General features: G+C 45.1%; 1 protein-coding gene across 2 annotated transcripts in view; it reads right to left on the reverse strand.

Annotated features, from left to right (window-relative positions):
- The window catches only part of LOC147905372 (16S rRNA processing protein RimM family), a 110,374-nt gene that overhangs the window by 72,578 nt on the left and 15,797 nt on the right, over positions 1-21,999 (reverse strand). For both annotated transcript variants that reach the window (XM_087370618.1, XM_087370670.1), the window contains 3 exons: positions 9,278-9,411; positions 8,924-9,067; positions 7,658-7,768 (listed from right to left, as the gene is read on the reverse strand). In XM_087370618.1, the coding sequence (XP_087226744.1) occupies positions 7,658-7,768; positions 8,924-9,067; positions 9,278-9,411 (389 nt within the window). The remainder of the gene's footprint in view (positions 1-7,657; positions 7,769-8,923; positions 9,068-9,277; positions 9,412-21,999) is intronic.

The following is a 21,999-nucleotide window of genomic DNA, read 5'->3' on the forward strand; positions in this document are numbered from 1 at the left end:
TAGTGCTCACTCACATTCAGCTTGCAACCACTTATTTTACTGTGTGGATCGTCCTAAGGGACATGTATGAGATAAATAATGATGCGGGGATACTAGACCTCGAGACAAAGTTGTACAACTTGCAAATGGACCAGGGGGATTCAGTTCAGGAACATGTCACCAACATGAAGGTGATTAGGGACAAGCTCTTTCATGTTCGTCAAGCAACAGGCACAGCTCGGATGGCAAGGCTCTTGCTTGGGATGCTTCCGAGAAGGTACAAAGAGTTCGTCGTGACTATGCTAGACGAGCAACGGAGCACATTAGTGACAATCGAGGAGCTCATGCATCTGCCCTTGTAGAAGGAAGCTCCTAGAAGGAAGTATGAACCAAACCTTTGTATACCAAGGACAAAGGAAAAGCCAAAGGTAAAGGCAAGGGTAAGCCTAGCGACGTTAAGCCCAACAACCAACAACAAAAAGAAGAGTGAAAAATATAAAGATGATGGGGATGCTGCTGATTGTGAGTATGAGAAAATAAGAAAACACCAAAAGAAGTGCTTCTACTGTGATCTGCCAGGGCACTTTGCAAAGGACTGCAGGAAGAAGAAGGAGACCAGTCAAGATTCAAATGAGTAAACTCCAAAAGCTACTATAGTAAAGCAAGGACTTCCTTGGTTACATCTCCATGTGTTATTAAGGTCAAGTATGCTGACCTTGGTATTTTAGTAAGTATGTGAACATCAATATGTGCGCAGATTGTTCCGAGTGCGGAATTGGTATCACTGACCTGAGGAAAGATTCTGGGAAGAACCTAACGATTCAAGGTCATTTGGAGCTATGATACTGAAGGGGGCGTTTCAAGATTACACATGATAGCTGGGTGTGCCTCCATGAGGTACATGGTTTGCTTTTACAGCAAGCAAACAAGCCGGATGTAGGGTGCTGGAAGATGGGCATTGGTTAAATTGTTAAGCCTCGATGATGAAGATAAGGACATCTACAAGAGGAAAGAGTGTGCTGAAGTAAAAAAGATAGTTGTTTGAGAGCTCACTGGGAGCTCATGAGCATTTACATCGACGTGTTGGGATTGGACACGTTGTGTCAGTGAGAGGGAATGTCGAAGTTTAGGTAGTCACCTCGCAATCTCTAAGCCCCCAAATGAGGAGTGCATGGGGGAGGTGGACTAGGTTAAGTTAGTTGACATGTGGGCACTGTTTGAGCCTGCCACATGGCAGAACTAACAAAGAAAGCAGGGCAGCAAGCACACAAAGATTCGGAAGAGCAGCAAGAAATGAAGCTCTGCCCAGAACTGCCGCCGCCACAATGACACATGGCATGCTCTGGTTGGTGCTGCTCAGTGATGGTACAGTCTGGTACATGGGCTGGAACAAACCCATAATGGAGATCAAAGCCTGCGCGGCATACTAGAGTGGGTGGAACATGAAAAGACAGCCCGGAGGGAAAAAGGGGGGGGGGGAGGCTCGTGCCTGTTTACAGATGTCTGGAGAAGACTGTAGGATTGTACTGAGAACAACCAGGGGCAGCAGCACTGGAGCATGCCAGGAGCAGATGGGCGACTGATTTCCATGGCATTCTGGGCAGGGAAAAAGCCCGGGAATGCTGGAAAAGGGTCCAGACAGGTCTAGCCAATTGCAGACTGCCATGTGGCCAGACTGGGCAGCAAAAGCCTGCAGACCAAGTCAGGTCCCACAAACTAAGGGGTCGGCTGATTCAGTCGGCTCTTCTAGGGCTCCTTTGGTAGCCCATTCAAGGCTCATATTATCCTGAGCAATTTTGGTGAGCAGTCCAACCTGATTGAAGGCACCATCCATGAGGATATTGCCGCAGCAAGGAAAGTGAATACAAGGAGCTCACAGGCCTTCATAAAGGGCTTCCCTCACAGCAGCAAAGGAAGCTGGAATCAAGGAAGTGACTTGTGCCTCAGTTTGTATTCAAACAGCAGGGAGGTCAGGGATCCATAGCAAGCACTGCCTTACGAGAGGCTGTCCAGGAGGATCAGTTGGGAAGGGGTGATTGTGGGGGGGCACACATGCAAGGCCCACATAAGATCTATGTGAGCAACGTAGGCCAAGTGTTTGGAGTTGCCAAGCAGGTAGGACAGCCTTTTGAGTGTGCAGAGTCCACATCTAGTCAACACTCAGCTGATCGATTTTTCAGTGTGCGAAGTCCACATCTAGTCAACACTCAGCTGATCGATTGTGGCATACTTTGTATATGATTGTGTCCAACTTTCTGCATGCCCACTTAGTACAAACTAAGAAAAGTGAAGTTTGGAACTGAAGTTACGACTGTGTGATTCCTGGGTTCAATGACTCTCTCTGGGTTAGCTTCAGTTGTGTGACCCTTTGTTCCCTAACGTAAAGCCTCCTAAATGAAAGGAAAAAAGCAAAAATGCTTCAGCCATGCACAAAGGCCATATTGAAAGTGCCCAAGCGAGTGATTGGCCTCCATGGGGCAACCAAATTTCTGCATCCCCCCTTCGGGATAAGTGTTGGTAAACTGAAAAGAAAGAGTAGAGTGGACACAAACTCGGAATACTTGCATTATGGAATGAAGAAGAGTGAGGTCCTTATGTAGGCACCTCATACATGCTCACTGACATCACTGATGACTTCAAAGCTCCACAATCATCTCCTCAATCTGCTCCTAGATTCTCTCAATCATCCTATGTGGCTTTCCACCACCTAACTGTGCTTATGGGCACCTAATTGTGCCTCTAGCACTCACACATAGAAACCAAGGTGTGCCTGAGGCATACACCTTGAGATATCCCATCAAACCCCCCCTCAAGGGAATGCCTCAGGCTATGTCAAGGATACAGCTAGCACAAGGTGTCTCATGCCATCTCATGGTGGTCATGGATCTATCAATGGCTAGGATCTCAAGCTAGCAAGGGTTCCCATGGGTGTAAGGTAAACTAAAAGGGACACAAAAAGACCTTCCAATGGTTATCTCCCCTGCATGTACATGCACACAATCTCTGCAGGAGGTACCATGGAGCAAAACATACACATGGCCTACATCATAAGGTGACCAGAGGTGTTTACAAAACACACAAAACACCATAGTTTATTTCATTCATTTTGGAGGACTATCCAGGCTGAGTACCTTGACATAAAAAGAGAGATCTGGAGCATACAAGGAGATGATTTAAAATGCATAATCTTCAAAGGATGCCTCATCTTGTGGAGGCTCATCAACTGAAAGTAGATTGGCATTTTCCGTCTTTGAAGTTGCTTCCTTTTTGGCAACCATTATCTTGGCAATCTTCAACAAGGAAGCCATGTTGGCATTCTCTTCCTTTGTAGCATAACAAGACATTGCTTTATGTTTAGGCTTTTCACATATTTTGCATAAGCAAGCCATGAGAGGGTCTAACCCAGATATTGGGCAGTGTCTTCTCTCTTACAAGGCTAGAATAACAACTAAAAAGCTTCAGAATATAAGCATTTAATGTAGCAAAGTCTTGTGACCAAATTTCAATCAATGATGCTTTCACTTATATGCTTCACAGAGGTGGCTAAATGAAATCTTTCCAATCAAAACCAGGTATAGCAACTCAAAGCACAACTGAAGCCACACTTGTACTGATGTTATTGAAAGTTTCAAAAAACCAGAAATGCTAGAATAGCATCTTATGTAGCATCATCTTCAAAAACTTGTCAAAACTGTCAAAATCAAAAGATTGAACTTGGAGAGCTTGTATCTTACTCTTTAGAGCAAAGGAAAAGGGGGTTTCTGAGGCAAAAGAGAACTGATATACAACAGAAGATCCTCTGAGAAGAAAAGGCGCAAAAACACGTCAGGGCGCCATAGCTAGTCTCTCCAATTTCAACTAGTTTTTCTATGTTTTCAGCTTGAATAAGCAACCATTGCTGCTCAAATTTCAGCACAGGATAGCTCTAGGTATGGACTAGCTCCCCCTGAAAGGAATTAGAGAAGTATGGAGTATGCTGAGAGAAAATGCAGGAACAGAGGTCGACGAACTGCGTGTAATGGCGACGAAACGAGCCCGTATTTCTTTAATTCCTTTGAGCCAGGGGTTCGCCCCTTCGAGGATCTCCCCAACAGGAAGGGCGTGGAAAAAGGTAGAGAACCGGAGGAGAACAGGCTTAAGCAAACTTTGGGAAGAAGAGGAAGAGATGGTGAAGAAGAAGATGGAGAAGAAGATGATGATGTGGCAGAAATGGATCAAGGGGGATCAAATAGCTCTGATACCATGTTGGTAAACTGAAAAGAAAGAGTAGAGTGGACACAAACTCAGAATACTTGCATTATGGAATGAAGAAGAGTGAGGTCCTTATGTAGGCACCTCATACATGCTCACTGACATCACTGATGACTTCAGAGCTCCACAATCAATAAGATGAATGAGACCCTCTGTAATTCAATCAGGAATAGCACTAGAGTCCCAAATGCCCTGCAAGGTAGAAACAACTAGTCCCCAACCATGTCCCAAAAAGAAACAAAAGAGTGTGTCAACCCATCTACGCCTAGACACTAGCGCGGCGGCTGAACATTAACTTCGCACACGTGGGAGTGACAACCCACGTTTTGCTTCGTCTGCAAGTGGTGGGCGGCTGTTGCTTTGCATGACCAGAGATGCAGGTGTGTGTTCAGAACAGGCGGCTGTATTTGGGCAGTATCCGGAGTGGTTTTCGAGGCGGCTGACAAAGGGATGATGGCTTGTGCAGTCCGCGTGTGTTGCTGGCTTGTGAATGGCCAGATTTAGAAGGGCCCTTGCATTCCATATGTGATGGGATGACCTTGTGTAGGGGGGTCAAATTGGCATTCGGATACTGGCTTACTCGTGGTTTGGACCACGGAGGGGTGCTGGAAATAGGCCTTAGAAGCCTTACCGTGGTCCAAACCCCCTCATGGTGCCTAAAAGAAAATGTGTGTGGATATTGAAATAAAAAGGGGGGGATCTTCTAGTACTACACACCAACACATCACATCAACGCACTCTTTGGCTATGATGTCTAGTCAGCGCTTCAAGAGAAGAAGCTGCAGCAAACAAAAGCAGCAAGCCCTAGATCCAATCGGCCATTTGAGTGGAGGAGGTATTTCCTATTTGCTGTGTTTTTTGGACAGCAAGTTCCCAACCTTTTGTTGCTGTGTTTGTAGCCCTGATACCTGTAACAGCATGCTGTACCAGTAAACCAATCTTCTGCAGTAAACTCTCCCTGCACCTGAGGACCATGCTAGATGCATGCGCCTGACAATCCCTTTTGTCCATCTGCTCGGGCTGGTCTCTTCAGTCTGCCAACCACTTCTGCCTCTGAATTGCTCACTCCAAGTCTGTCTACAGCCTACACGTGGACCTTTCTGCTCACCACTTGTGGGCCTGCCAACAGCCTTCCATGAGCCTTTAGATGATGCCCATGTGGCAACCCTTTCTGTCTTTCAGATCTGCCCTATGGCAGTTTGGGGACTCACACATGGGGAGGTGACCACGATAATCCCAACACATGCTCATGCTGGTGTAGTACTTGCTACCATAATGTAACGAGCTCTACAATGCCGTGAGCCTGCGGACTATACATGAGTTTCTTCTTTATGTGGCAGTGACCCTACGAGCTATGCATGAGTTAATACATGTGTGTTTGCTTCTTCAAGTCACAATAATACTTCCTTTCCTTCAGATACAATCATAACTTCTGCATAGTATGGGTTTGCATACTTTCCAAAGTTTATAATTCCATTTCATTTGGTATTAGTACCAAAGTGCCGATTTTTGGCTTTGATGATGAATTTTATCAACAGAAATGTTTCGGTGCAGAAGCTCCATGGATGAATTTCCCAATATGGCAACTCAGCACTAGGTTATTTTCCATGGAGAGAGGAGTCCAGTCAGTACTTGCAGACACCTAAAAGAGACCTACAGACACTAAGAGGTTGGGGAAATTTTGCTATGTATGAACATAAGTGTTCAACAACTATAGGGCTTTCATACAGATTACTGGGCAGATCACCTAGATCTGACAAGATATGTATCTGAGAATTGGGTAGTTCAAAGGTTGTTTGGAATAATTAAGAGATGTCAATGCCATACTAAAACAAGAACTGTTTAGTCTGCATGTTAAAAACAATATGAATCTTGGAGTGCACCAAATTAAGCTACAAGAAACAGTTAAGCAGCTGGCAAAGTTGGATTCAAAGGTTGACGACAAGGACATATAAGCAATACTTCTATCAAGCTTATCCTTAGCTTATTCTAACATAGTTAGAATTCTCAGGTATTCATGGTTTAGTTTCAGCACCCGCTCATGAGGAGCCTAGATCTTTACAAATTTCTAATGGACGTGACGAAAAAGGTCTTCTGCCAAAAAAACTTGGAATTCTATGATTAGATGTCACTTTTGTGATAACACAGGTCATGCTGAGGCTTGAGCAAAAGTGCCTGACCTCTTTAATGAAAGAGATGGGAAGGTTGTAAGCAAGGGTAAGTCAGTTACAAACTATGCAACTGATACAGAAATCAAAGATTTTGCTAGGATTGCCAAAACTCAAAGGAGAACTGGTTGTAGCAACAGCAAGTTACATCGATCCCAAGTTAAGGGAGGACATACACATTGAACAAGGAAGACTCGGTAAATCCTTTAGAAGACAACCATTGAAGTTAATGACGATCTCCTGTTCTTTTTTATCATCCTGTTCTTTTTCTCTAAACAGTGAACATGCAAGACTTGACGCTGAGATTTAAGTAGAGCTCTTGTGAGTAAATGTTTTTCAAAAAAGTATTCGCTACCATCATCATTCTATGCTTCTTTTCTTGGCTATTGTGAACGCTTCAAACAATCCATGGACAAATTTCTGCAGGCAGGATCTAAACAATGGTCTTGATTTATTTTCAGAGTTTGACATCAGAGACTTTCCATTTGCTGGACAGCAACTGATGAGCTGTCTGTTTTCTCCCTCTCAAATTGAGGGGGGTAGTATTAGATATAGTTAAATCCAACGTGTTGGTGGGTTAGTGGATTAGGGTGGAGCAGTCTACTAGTCTTTGACACAAGATATCACGTAGTTTCAAACCAAACAAGATTCTAGGGACGCCCTTGTGGTTCAGGACTTTACAGCCTTCTCTAAGGTCTCTGAATCTCATGAGTTGATGTCTCACATCTTCCAAAGGTCAAGGGAGCACTCGCGTGCTGGCCTCTCATCATTGGTTGTCTATTTCAGTGTTCTAGTCTGCTAGAGCTCAGCCACTACTCCAAATCTCTATATATATCGAGGCAGTCTTTTGCTAGTAGTAGACTGTAGTAGAGCAGACGAGCTATGTGCCCATGCTTGTGTATTGTGTTTTTTCTATCATAATGTACCAAGCTCTAGAAGGCAGTGACCCTGCAGGCTATGCATGAGTTCCCTTATAATACATGGGCGCCTGTTTTTCCATGTCGGAATATTACTTATTTTCTCTCAGATGCACTCATAACTCCAACATAGTACTTTCCATAGTTATAATTCTGCTTCACATGAGTACTTTCCAGGTAGGCCATCTCTTTGCTCTTATAAACTGGTAATTGGCACCATGAACACAGCCCCATGTTCTATTACTATTGCAGCACAACATAACCTGTGAAATATAACATTCAAAAAACACAACTTTCTAAAGACAGGATTCTCTCCTTTAAAAATGGTGTCCCAAAAAGTACCTTCAATTGCACAGACATGCCCACTAGATCAGGAATATAGAGCTCGTCTGCCTTCAATGTTGGCCTATCTTGATTTTTAACAAGAATAGTGGCTCCCAAAAGTTCAGTGGCCTGTACATCAAACATACAAAAGTAGCTAGCATGTCAGAATATGTGAATATTCATTTAAACTCCAAAGTTCTTTAAGACACAAGTCTCCATAATACCTAACATGGTTGTTCCTTGCTTGTTTGCATTAGGACCCTCTAGTAGATCCCAAATCAGGAGTTTCAGATGACAAGCTTGTTCAAATTTTGATTTTCTTCAAATTGTCTTCACAATATCAAAAGATACAGCAGTCTGGAAATGAAACAGATTTCTCTGATACTATATGATTCTACCACTGAAAACAGGTATTTTGCCACAGCAGCAGTACACGTTTTAACAATGAATAGCACAGTGTGGATACTTTTGATTTGAATCTTATTTGCCATGATTCGGTTACTTGGACAATGTATGGGCAGACCATGTATGGGCAAGCCCAATTGCTAAATTAAAAGGATGATGTTATTTTAGCCTTTGTTGGTTGATTTCTGTGTAACATTGTGTTTTCCATTTTCCTAATGCTGTTACTAAGCACATAGGTTGCTTTGGCTCCCTGTAGTTGAGATTCTGTGCAACAAGGTGTGTGTGTCATATTATTATTAAAAATATACCTAAATAAGGCTAGAATATATCCAATCTTACAGATTATAATTTTTATAAACAAGCGGAAGAAAAAGGAAAGAAGGGTTTTTGTAAGCAACTTTAAACAAAATTATGAGTAAATGGTAGAATTAAAATAAAAACAATTTAGTAAGCAAAGCTATGCTTATGTTCTCATCAGTACCCAAGCATAAGCTGCCATTTGGGTTCAAAAATTTCTGAAATCTCTTTCGACTGAATAAGAACCTTTTCCATTTAAAAAAAGGGCAATAAAATAAAGGATGGATTTTGTTTTGACAAATCTCCCTAGAATCTGTCATATCCATATAAGCAGTATGTCCCCTCTCAGAACTTATATAGTCACCATGAAGAAGAAATGCATACTTTTCTTGAAAAATGCATTCCCACAATAGTCCTAATTCTTGTCCTCTTCAATTCACAATTATTTAGCATTAGCGAGAAGCAAGAACTGATGAGTTCAGACCTGATACTTTGCCCCTTAGCATTAAGAAATTTGATTTTGAAAGTGTGTCTTGGAACAAAACCAGAATCTAAAAGCCAGATGAATAAAAACAGCATTACCTCCTCGAGTGTCTCAAAACCTTGAAAAGTGATCAGCCAAGATGGTTGTTTCCCTTGAATAAATTTCCGACCACTTATAAGTTCAACTTGGCGGACCCCCATCAACGTGCCCATCCGATAAAATCCAACCCATCTAATTCCTGGCTGGAACAACAACCTGCAGATACTTAGAGCAAATGAGATGGAACTACCACATCTCCACAGTATTCAGAGAGAAGAGAGAACAGCATTCAAATTAACCCATCATAGTTATCAACTTATTCTGAAAGCAATAGTGCTAGGAAAGTGAAACCAAAGGAAATGCCAGAAGGGATTCTCAGGATACTAGTGAGTGGAGATACAACAGCAAGATACCTGTTCAAAACGCTCCTCTGGGAAATCAGTAAGCGATGAAACTTTCAATTCCCCATGAACACCATGCAAGCTACGTATCAAACCCACTTCAACAAAATCGTCGTCATCATTGGCCTCCAAATTATTGTCGATTCCTGCATCAATAAGAGAGCCCACATATTTACTTGCATGATTAGAATTACGCATAGTAAGAGTGGAAGAGCTCCAACTTCAGAATTTCAAAACGACCTCCTCTCAGCCTGCTCCCCCTCTCAGCCTGCTCCCCCGCCCCCTCCCCCTGCCTGCTCCCTTGCCCCCTCCCTGCTCCTCCGCCCCCTCCCTGCCTGCTCCCCCGCCCCCTCTCTGCCTCTCCGCCCCCTCCCTGCCTCTCAGCCTGCCCCCTGCTCCCCCGCCCCCTCCCTGCTTCTCCGCCCCCTCCTCCCCCGCCCCCTCCCTGCCTGCTGCTCCCCCGCCCCCTCCCTGCCTCTCCGCCCCCTCCCTGCCTGCTCCCCCGCCCCCTCCCTGCCTCTCCGCCCCCTCTCTACCTCTCAGCCCGCCCCCTCCTCTCCCTCTCCTCCCCCTTCCCTTCACTCCCCGCACCCTCTCCTCCCCCTCTCAGCCTGCCTCGCCCCCTCCCTGCCCCTCCCTCTCCTTCCTCTCCCTCTCCTTCCTCTCCCTCTCCCTCTCCTTCCTCTCCTCTCCCTCTCAGCCCTCCCCCTCCCAGCCCGCCCCCTTCCAGCTTCTCCTTCCTCTCCCTTTCCTTTTCCTAGCCTGCCCCCTCCCTCCCTCTCAGCCTGCCCCTCTCCCCTTCAGCCTCTCAGCCTCTCCCCTTCACCCCTCCCCTTCTCACCCCTTCCCCCTGCTCCCTCCTCGCCTCCTTTCCCTTTTTTCTACCCCCCTTTTCTCCCGCAGCTTTTTTTGGAGCGGAAGGAGCCTTTAATTTGTTAGAGTCGGCCTCCTCACCTCGATTGGCGATGGATACTCCATCAGCCAATCCTACTCCACCTCCACCGCCCGCGAAAACTATTACCTCTTCTAAAGACGAGTTGCAGCAGCTCAAGAAGGATGTAGAGATTGAATGCTCTACCACGTTGCTAGCACGCATCTTCGGGTCTCACCCCTCCAGATCCCAAGCCACAGACTAGATGCTTGCGGCTCTCCCCCCAGACCTCACTCCACGATTGTTAGATGTTCGTCTTCTGGGACGAGGTTTTTTACAGGTTGTTTTTGACACTCCAAAGGCTGCGAGCACTGTGCTCAAGGCTGAGTTTTTACACCTGGGACACAGGAAGATCTTCTTTGAAGTCTTTCATATTGGTTTCGACCCAGTGGAGGCAGATAAGAAAATCTTCTCGCTCTTCATCAAATTCCCCGGGCTTCCCCAGGTTTACCATCGACTTCTTTCTGTTATTGGGGAGCATTTTGGCGCAGTTGCTGAGATCCCACCCCTCCCTCGGTTGCCATTGACTGCAGCAGAGGCAACCAAGGCTGATGGGGTACCTAGAGTTAGGGTCCTTTGCAAGGATCCTAACCTCAAGATGGATCATGTTATGATCCAGCGCCCGGATGGTTCCTTTTTTCGCCAGAGAGTAGAGATTTCAGGCAAACAGGACCAGTGCAGGATTTGCAGGACCTCTGGACACTTTGCTAGGGATTGCCCCAGGAAGAAGAAAAGGCCCAAGAAGCCCTCTGGTACAGCTACCGCCCCATGGCCTCGACAGGGGGGACAGGGGGGTGGTATAGGTCCAGCACTTGCTCCTCGGCCTTGACAGAGGGGTGGTACAGGTCCAGCACCTGCTCCTCGACCTTCGCATGGTAGTCCTCCTCAGATTGGTGGTGGTACAGGTCCAGCACCTGCTCCTCGGCCTCGACAGGGGGGTGGTACAGGTCCTTCACCTGCTCCTCGACCCCCACCTACCTCAGGAGCACGCGACGCTCTCCAGTGGGTTCCGGCACGTGTGCAGATCCCTCCTTCAGTTCACGAGGGTACTTTAGTGGACTCTGCTTCACCTCGAGCTGTCCCTCCAGTCTCACCTTGCACAGTCCGAGACGCTGAAGCTTCGACCTCCTCCCCGGTTGCAGCTTCTTCCCTAGATCCAGCGGTGCCAGATGCTCTTCTTGAGGCAGGAGAGGTCTCCGCGGCTGGGCAGACACAGGATAGAGAGCATTCCTCATTTCCTCCCTTGGATAGGGGGAAGGGGATAGCTTACACTATTGATCCTCTTCCCTCACAAGGGATCCTTCGCACTCCGGTGTCTGGCTTGCTCCACAGGAACTCGTTTTCAGCCTTGGCAGAGGGTTCAGATTTCCCAGAGGAGGAGTTTGTGCCCGCTACTTTTGGGGAGCCAGTGATTGGGTTTCCTGTTGAAAGGGCTTCTTCTTCAGGTGCCAGGGTTCTTTCCCCTGTTGATTTTTCGCCACTTGGTTCCATCCCTTCCTCCTCGAGCAAGAATGGTTGCCATTCTGAAAGCTCGGGCCAGTTTCAGAAGCACTCTTCGGAGGATTCCTCCTTCCTCTCGGGAAGAGATTGATAGGCAACCCATCATGTGGAATGACAGTATTTTAGATGATCATGGCAGACCACTGGGTGCCTCACTCTACATGCAGTGGTCCAGGTGGGAGAGGGGACCTGCATCTTCTATGGGGTCTTGGAAAGCTTTCCGCAGGCTTCCAGAGGAGACCAAATCAAGGTTGACAGGACATCTCAGAGGGAGTGCAGGGAGGATCTTGCAGATTGAGGCAGCCCTTCCAGAGGTTTGGGTAGACACAGATGATATGCCACTCACTTCCTCCACTTGGGCAGGTACTTTTTCGAGAGGCGGGGTTCCGCTTCAGGTTTTGGCCTTTCGAGATGCACAGGAGGATGCTTTGGTTTTTAGTGTCCAGGATGGTGGCAGATTGCTCAGGTCCACAGAGGACATCTTGCTTGAGTCTGCTTTTCAGCCTTTCAGGGTTGTAGGTCTTTTGATGCAGGGATCAGATTCAGAGTGGTTCCTAGACCCAGACCCCCGGCTACTCTCCACCGGGTCTTGGAGGCTCTGGCTCTATGGGGGAGTTCCCATCAGGTATTTGTAGTGGGACCCCGGAGAGTGGGAGTGGATTGACGCAGGGCATCGAGAGAAGAGCATCCCCTTCTTTCGTTACACGGTCAGTAATGCCAAGAGATATTAGCTCAGTAGTAGAGGTTGGAGACCCTCCAGAGTTCCTTCCTCATTGGGAGACTTTTGATATTACTGTGGATCTGCAGAGGTGCTTCTGGAGGGGACTCTGGAAATCCCACAAGAATAGAAAGATCACTATCTTCTTTTGGCTTTCTATCCATGGAGGAATTGCAGTGAACCTTTAGAGGTCCAGGTTCATAGCCGACCCTACATGCCCTCGATGCCTTTCTGCTTCGGAGTCTATTCAGCATTGCTTATGGGATTGCAGACAGGCGAGGATGATTTGGATGGGGGTAGCCAGGATTTTCAGTCACTTTGCCCATTCTCCATTTTTTATGACATGGGCCTCGGTGGCTTGGCTTTCTCTTACAGGACCTCAGGTTTTCTATGAGAGAGTTGACTCCTCTCGGCCCATTTCGGTTCGACGTCATCGGATTGAGTCTTGTTCATTGGATGTGGTACCACACCTTCCTTTTACAGCTGTTACATGCCTCTGTGGATACTTCTTGGGAGATTCTAGCGAGCATAGCATCCTGGCATATCTGGAGAGCCAGATGCACAGAGGCTTTGGAGGGTACTCAGGTTCATCCCTCACACACATTGGCTAGTATCTGGACAGACATCGTACATACTTTGATGGCCGTATGGACGGGTATGCAGGGAGACTCCCGTGCAGCCTCAGCTAGGAGGGCTTCTTTCTTCAGGGAATGGAAGGATTCTCCTTTCTTCTCTGAAACTACTACAGGGTTGAGGTGGCACTTTCAGCCTCAGCCTTGGTTGTTTTCCACCTCACTCTGAGGGGGTTTTTAATTTATCCTCACGATTTCATGATGTATTCCGCTTTGAGCTTGCTCTCGCGGGTTTTTTCTCTTACTTAATAGAAGTCTTTTTCTTGGAAAAAAAAAAAGAATTTCAAAACGAAGGAAATCCATCCGCTCAAGATCCACCAGCATACCTGAAGATCACCAAGGACAATAAATATGTGAGGAATCCATTTATTTCTGCACTTTTACACTTATCCAAAACAGTTGCAAACAGTAGCAAAATAGTGACCTTGCACAATGCCTACACGAGCATGTGTAGAAGATAATTGGGAGAAACAAGCACTTGACAATGCCATGACAGCCTACACAGCAGAGACAACTCCAAACACTACATCTAATGTCCTCACCAGCCTCCAAAACATATGTCTTGCATTGATTGAAAAAATTGACATTTTGGAATCTACAAATGTGGTCTCCTTGAGGAGAAAGCACTGTAGACAAGACACTTGCTGAAGGGAAAAAACATGGAGGGAAAATGCAAGAGGAATGGAGAAAAGAAAAGGGCAAAAAGGAGAAATGGGAGAAAGAAAAGGCTGAATGGATGTGAAAAAAACAAGCTCCAGGACAAGATGCGTGCTCTGAAGATTGAAGTGCAGAGGAGACAAGGAGGATAAGGAAGAGAAGGAAGAGGGAGAATTACGACGATCTCGAGATCATGGGACGTGTGCACACACCGGACTGAAAATAGCAATATGGAATTGTAATGGCACACTATGGTCTGACCCACGAGGTTTCTTGGAGACATACAATGATAGAGATATGACCTTCTACACCAAGACGCATGAGAGCCCAACAAAAGGGCTGCCCACAATAACAAGATACATATGGGAGTCAGCTCACAGGAGGGTGTTGAGGAGAGATATGCGTGCCTCAGGATCCATGGAGCGCTCTAAGGTGGATGGAACCTATGTGGAGACATGATGAAGAGAATGCTCATGACATGTACCTCAAGTCAATTAGGTTCCAAGATAGATTAGCTTGGACCCATAAACAGAATCTTGAGTTAATGTGCATTCTTCTCTCTCAAGAATACATGATAGGCCTCTTATATAGAGAGTGCCCTTAGAATAGTCAACACTTGTAGGATACTCTAATCCACATCTCTCCTTGTGGATATCCTTGATCCACATCTCCACATCATGTAGTCCACATCCTAGGGTGGCTACTATAATTCTTTCCTATACCATACCTTAGCCTTTAATCTATGTACTCATGGCACCACATCTCAACACCTCCCCTTGGTGCCATGATCCATTGGCTACTGCAAGGTGGTTAGATGTGAGTTTATATTCCATCACCTCCCCTTAGTGCATACATTGCCACTCTCAGATGTGGTTTTTACATGTCAATACCTCCCCTGGGTGCTTTCATAGCTACTCTCACGTGGTCAGGTTTTTACATGTCAATACCTCCCCTGGGTGCTTTCATAGCTACTCTCAGGTGGTCAAGTTTTTACATGTCAATACCTTAAGGTCGTCAAGTGTGGCTTTTACATGTCAATACCTCCCCTGGGTGCTTTCATAGCTACTCTCAGGTGGTCACGTTTGATTTTCAAACATGTGGGCTGAAGGTGGCAAGTTTTGCTTCTCAATGCTTGATGTTGATAGCGTTCTCTTCTTTGCTTGATATAGCTTGATGCATGATGCTTTGTTCTTCCATGTGCCTTAACGCTTTACGTGTGGATGCCATGCTTTGTGCTATGGTCATCTCATGCACTTGTGCTTTTGGCACGCTTTTTGCATTCATGCGTTGCTTTAGCATTTGTTGCAGAAGTCTTACCATGAGCTTTGTGTTGCTTCAATGGTAGTGTCTAATTGCTAACAATGATTCTGATCTAACAGGTGTGTAGAGCTTGAAAAGACGATCACTTTTCCTTTTTGGAGTGCGTGCAAATTCCTCCTGGATTGGAGGTTACGGCTTGTCGAAGTTTCTGTGAAGAAGAGGGCCTTTGATGATGTGGCAGACATAGTTACTATCAAACGCGTTTGATTGGCTTACCAAACGTTTGGAAACGTTTGAAAAACAGGCGTTTGGAAACTTCAATCAAACTTTGCTTTCAGTGCATAAGTTTGAAATTTTTCAAACGTTGCTAACAATGATTTTGATCTAGCAAGCATGTAGAGCTTCAAAAGACGATCACTTTTCCTTTTTGGAGTGCGTGCAAATTCCTCCTGGATTGGAGGTTACGGCTTGTCGAAGTTTTTGTGAAGAAGAGGGCCTTTGATGATGTGGCAAACATAGTTACTATCAAACGCGTTTGATTGGCTTACCAAACGTTTGGAAACGTTTGAAAAACAGGCGTTTGGAAACTTCAATCAAACTTTGCTTTCAGTGCACAAGTTTAAAATTTTTCAAACGTTTGAAAAAACCCTAAAGTCATAAAATATGCAAATTCGCCTCTTTTTCCACGCCCGTTTTGACGCCCGTACCTGCGCGACAGCTTCCGTACTTCCTTCCGTACCTCCTGCGTTGGAAGCGACCCAGGCCCTAAGGTAACGGGTTGCATGCTGCAGCCTGCAGCCTGCTCTAGTCTTCTACAGCCTTGAGCCTACAGCCCAAGTCATACAGCCCACTGGTCAGTGGTGACTACTCTACACGCTACTCAAGAGTCAAGACTAGAGTCTAGACTATAGGCTCTACTGGACTATGCAGTCCCAAGGCTCCAGCCCCCCCATGCTGAGTTCTCTCCTGTAACTTGTAAGGTAATTTTCTTGCTGCTGTAACCTGTTAGAACCTATCTTTGAAGCTTGAAAGTTGGCAAGTGAATGCTACAGCCTGTTGAAACTTCAAGCTTCACTTATAAGTTATATTTATTTTTATTGTCTTGACTCTTGTTTGAACTTTGCAGTCTGGAATCTGCAGATAGCTTCAGACCTTAGCCTTGCATTACTTTCAAGGTGCAAATTGCAATTTGCAGATATATCATATACGTTATAAGCATCCTTGCAGGCTGCAAGCTCTAGCCTCGAGTGAAGAGTCTTGACTCTCAAGTATCTACCTCCTCACTGCTCAGGTAGTTTTAACTTTTAGTCTTTTAGAGGCTTCAGCCTTCAAAGTTCAATACCTCTATTTGAATTTTGCAGCTTGCTTCTTTAAATCAGCCTTGAACCTATTACATACAGGTTACAGGGAAGTGGCAGTTATTTTGAGTCTACTATTCTAACTTCTAAGTACTTGTAATTTGCAAATTGCAATGTCTTGCAGTTTCAAGTTTCAACTTTCAGCCCTCATCATGGGTAGGATCAAAGGAGCTGAGTGGGAGTATGTTGAGATTGAAGGTGATTATGGAAAGGGGACAAGTGGAATGAAGAGGTGCAAGTGTGTGTATTGTGGTCATGGTTACCAAGGAGGGCCACATAGAATCCATGGGCATATTCTTGGCATTAAGTCCAGAGGAGTTAACCCTTGCCTAGCTCCTCCACCTGATGTGGTAGAAATATGCAAGCGGTTAGATGCTGCAGCTGGTGCAGCAGTTTTGGTAGAAGACGATGGCGGTTTTGTGGAGATGGAAGGAGCTTCCGATATTGGCACGAAGCAAGTAACAAGCGGCATAAGCTTCCAACCTATGGGAGCAAACAACATACTCTTGTACAATCTTGGCAAGTGGCTGCAAGAGAGAAGGCCATGAGTGCTTGCAGGAAATTCTTTTTTGCGGAGGATTTGTCTTTCAATTTAATTCGTAGCCCTTTCTTCTTGGACTTTGTCAAAGCAGTTGGGGAGGTTGGACCTTCATGGAAACCTTCTTCATATGAAACCTTCCGCACTAAAGACCTTAGGGAGGAGGTGAAGTCCATTAAGAAGGAGCTTCAAGTGGTGAAGGAGAAGTGGCCAAAGTATGGTTGCACAATAGTGTCCGATGGCTGGTTAGACACTAGGAGGCGACCACTTATGGTAACTTCTATCCATGGGGGTATTTTCATGAAAGCAGTGGACACTAGTGGCCACTTAAAGACAGGTGAGTACACCTAAAAGAGGTTATTGAAGAGGTGGGGTCAGAAAATGTAGTCCAAGTTGTCATGGATAATGCTTCCAATTGTGTGCTTGCTGGAGATATGCTTGAGGAGGACTATCCCCATATTTTTTTCACTCGTTGTACTTGCCATTGTCTTGACTTGCTATTTGAGGACATCGGCAAGTTAGATTGGGTGAAGCTTGTGCTTGACATAGCACGAATGATTGTAACATTCATCACAAGGAAGCAAAGAGCTTTGCATATGTTCCGCTCTTTGAGTGAGCATGAGTTGTTAAAGCCTTGTGACACTAGGTTTGCCTACATGTACATAGTTTTGGGCAATTTAATAGATGTAAGGCAAGCATTGAGGAGGATGGTTGTAAGTGAAGAATGGACAAGATGGCGGACCTCCAAAACAGAAAAAGGCAAAAAAGTGGAAGAGCATGTCCTTGACAATGCATTTTGGGAGCAATGCCTTATCATAAAGAACTTGTGTGCTCCCATCTTGAAGCTTCTCCGTCTTGTGGATCGAGAGGGTGCAACCATGGGATTTGTTTATGAACTCATGGACAAGATGGTGGAACAGAATATTTCAGCGGATCGCGTGAAAAAAGTACACGACTTATGTGTGTCAAGGTGGGCTTTTATGAGTCACTTGTAAGCTGTAACTGTAAGTTGTGGTATCATTTTTGTGCATTTTTTAAGTAGTTACTTGATAGTTATTAGTGACTCATATACATCAATGATATTTTGTAACTTAGGTGGAATATGATGCACTCTCCCTTGCATGCTTCTGCATTCGTCCTTCATCCAGTTTGGAGAGGCAAGGGTCAGGAAACTGATCAAGAGGTGCAAAGTGGTTGGATGACCACCATTGAGCGGTATAGCAAAAATGATATGGAGCTGCAGGTAAGGCTTAAGTGATATGGCACATGCTTCACGATGCATTTATGCAAGCTATAAGTTGTAGCAAAGTTTCTTGAATTTAATTTCTAGTTGGAACTTGGAACTTGGGACTTCTTGTTGGCCATTTCAGGCCAAATTGATAGACCAATTGAATATGTATCGTGATTGTGAGGGATCATTCTCACGTATGGCTGCAAAGGACAAGTCACTTATGGCCACAGGAGTGAAGTGGTGGGAATCTTTTGGAGCTAGCACTCCAGAGCTACAATGACTAGCCATCCGCATCCTTTCACAGGGTAGTAGTGCCTCTCCTTGTGAAAGAAATTGGTCCACATTCTCACTTATCCATACAAAGAAACGGAATCGCTTGAAGCCCGCATAGATGGAGAGATTGGTTTATGTTCATACAAATCTCCGTCTCACAAGAAACATCAAACAACGTGGTTTTCTCAAGATGGAGGTGAGTGAAGTCTTTTGGATCTTTCAAGTTTCAATCTCCTATCTCTCTTGGCTATTTTGAAGCTTCTTCAAGCTAGAACATAGAAGATTAAAGGCTTATCTTTCTTTCAAATATCAGGTCACACTTGCTATGCTTGAGAAGGAACGTGATGTGGATCGCTTACTCACATTGGAGAAGTTGCCTCTGCTCCACTCTCCTTCAAGCTTCGATTCCACCTGTCACTTCTCTAAGTCCACTACTTTTCAGATCAGATTTCAGACATGGCTGATTCTGTAAATCCTGAGTTTGCGATGGGTGACCAGGATTTGAACTACCCTGCGGAGGATGACCGGGGTCTCTACGACGATCTGATTACGAAGAAAGCCTTCAGTGAATTCACCACTGCTCTTGATGGAAAGTTTGAGCAAGTTAACGCAAATCAAACGGGGTTGACGCAGCAACTCCAAGGGATTCACACTACCCTCACACTTCTGACTAGCACTGTTCAGGCGCTCACGCATGTGGATGCCATGGCTTCAGTGTTAGGTCCGAACATCACTCCAGATCCTTTTCCCGGAGATCAGAAGTCTCGTACCAAGGAGGTTGTTGACACTTGGTTGCACAAGTGGCAAGTACACTTCCAGTTTCACCCGTACCCAGATGACAAGAAAATACAGCTTGCAGCCGGGTTCATGTCAGGAAAGGCTTTATTGTGGTGGAAGGAACTCCAACCCAAGCCTGCAGCATGGATAGATTTCGAAGGGGTCTTCAGGAAAGAGTTTCTGAAGAAGGAGGAAGATTATGATATCGTAGGCAAGCTCAAAGCCCTCGATATGTCCAAGCTGAACTTGACTTTTGAGGTTTATCTTCAGAGGTTTCGGGATTTGCAGACCAGAGCTACAAAGATGGATCCAATGACCTTGTTAGGTTTCTTTGTGGATGGTTTGCCTGACTCCTACAAGTTACAGATCAAGAACAACAAGTGTACCACGTTGCAAGAGGCCATGAATTACGCGCGTATTTATGATGATACCATGGCCAGTGCAAAGGGAACCATAGTTTCCGACACGAGTGGGAAGAACAAACGGAAGTTCTTCCAGTCTACCACTGGTACCGGGGAGACGAAGTCTATAGACAACGCCTCCAAGAAACACTTGACTCAGGCGAAGAATGGTCGAGCCCGTTTCCTTCGTACCTTGAAGCTAAAGAAGGAAGGACGTTGCTTCTTCTGCGAGGAGCGGAGCCACACTAAGAATGATTGTCCTAAGCGCAAGAACCAAAAGCAAGCGCTGGGACCGAAGCTCCAGGCGGGTCCGGGTACCAAAGCCAAGGGAGCTAATCAAGTTTCGATGACAGGTATTTCTGTAAATGTCATTACCTGCCCACTTTCTTGTGATTGCACTTTTAATACTTCGTTATTTGGTTCCCATGATCTTTTCGAAGTTTATGGAGAAGTTAGGGACCAAAGAGTTCACATTCTCTTTGACCCGGGCAGCTCTGACAATTTTGTCAATTACAAACTTGTGCAGAAGATGGGGCTGTCCACGATACCAAGCGATCACACCTATGAGGTGCAGCTTCCAGCTGGGAAGCAGTTTTGGGATCGCAAGATTAAAGCGCTTTCTATCCGGATTCAAGAATACACAGCGGCTCTTACGTGCTATGTTATGCACTTGGAGCATGTGGACTTCTTAATCAGAATAGAGTGGTTTAAAACCCATGATGTTCGGATTGGATGGAAGGAACGTACTCTTTCTTTTTTAGATAAGGACACCCAATTTTGTATTCAGTGTGATAATATTCCCTCTTCTCAAGGACCTATTGTATCTGCAATGCAGCTTCGGAATATATTAAACACTTCTCATTATCATGTCTATCAATGTGTTTTGATTCTGCTTTCTTCATTTGTTGTCTCTGTTAATAACAAGAATGATTTAAGTGTGTTTGAACACCGTGAATTGAGAATGTTGTTAGATGATTTCATGGATGTACTCCCTGCTCAACTACCGGAAGGTCTACCTCCAGAACGGGCAGTTGATCATCGCATAGACTTAGTACCTGGGGCTCAACCTATTAGTGTTCCACCTTATAGGATGAGCCAGCTTGAGGAGGATGAGTTAGCTTAGCTTCACAACTACATGATTACTTGAATATGGGCTATATTCGCCCAAGTAAATCACCTTGGGGGGCACCTGTGCTCTTAAGAAAGAAGAAAGATTCTACATGGAGAATGTGTATAGATTATAAATGATTGAATAAAGTGACAATTAAGAATCGATACCCTCTACCTCGTTCCGATGATCTAATAGACTGTTTGGCCGGAGCGAAGTATTTCACTAAGATTGATTTGCGTACGGGTTATCACCAAATTCGTATCTATGCTAAACACATAGATAGAACCGCATTCCGAACTAGGTATGGCCACTACGAGTTTCTTGTATTACCTTTTGGTTTGACCAATGCTCTTGCCACCTTCCAGCAAATGATGAACGATTTGTTCCGAGATTTTCTGGGCAAATTCGTAGTGTTCTTAGATGACATCTTGGTATATAACCGAACGCTCGAGGATCACATAGGACACCTCCGGATTGTCTTAGTTATTCTAAGACAGCATAAGCTCTATGCTAAGATGAGTAAATGTGACTTCTTTATGAAGGAGATCATTTACTTCGAACACAAGATTTCTTCTGAAGGTATTAGCATTGATCTGGATCGTATCCAGAAGGTTCTATCCCTCAGACTGTGAAACAACTTCGTTCTTTCCTAGGATTTACGGTATTTCTACGGAAGTCTGTGCGTGATTATTCACATATCACAGCACCCCTGACAAACATATTGAAAGGTCGTGGACGTAGGTCTACCTAGCCGATCTCTTAGAATGATGCATTGAACAAGGCTTTTGAAACCTTGAAGTTTTCTATCAAGGAAGCACCCCTTCTTGCATTACCCGATCCTACCTGGCCTTATGTTTTAGAGGCCGATGCGAGTGATTTTGCGATTGGGGCAGCTCTATTCCAAGAGGGCAGACCTGTAGCTTTCGAGAGTAAGAAGCTAGACGACACCCAATATCGTTGGCCCACACTAGAAAAGGAACTCTATGCTGTAGTGTATGCCCTTAAGGTTTGGAGACACTACTTGTATGGTTCGAAGTTTCTTGTATTGACTGACCATCAGTCAATTAAGTATGTGTGTGATGGGTCTGAATTGAGGGGACGGAAAGCTAGATGGGCAGAATTAATGCAAGATTTTGATTTTGAAATACGTTATCAAAAGGGTTCGTTGAATAGTGTGGCGGATGCCTTAAGTCGAGTCAAGTTTGTAAATGCTATGTCATTTACGGAAATATCCTCAGACCTATTTCAATCCTTGAGAGGGCTTTGCGCAACTAATAGTCATTTCAGTTCTTATTGGCAGAGAGTCCAAGATGGGAGCTCCATGGTTGACCAGGACTCAGGGATTGT

The sequence above is a fragment of the Dipteris shenzhenensis genome, chromosome 1 (genome assembly GCF_047967505.1).
Source record: "Dipteris shenzhenensis isolate YYH24624 ecotype China chromosome 1, Dip_SZ_1.0, whole genome shotgun sequence".
Lineage (NCBI taxonomy): Eukaryota > Viridiplantae > Streptophyta > Polypodiopsida > Gleicheniales > Dipteridaceae > Dipteris > Dipteris shenzhenensis.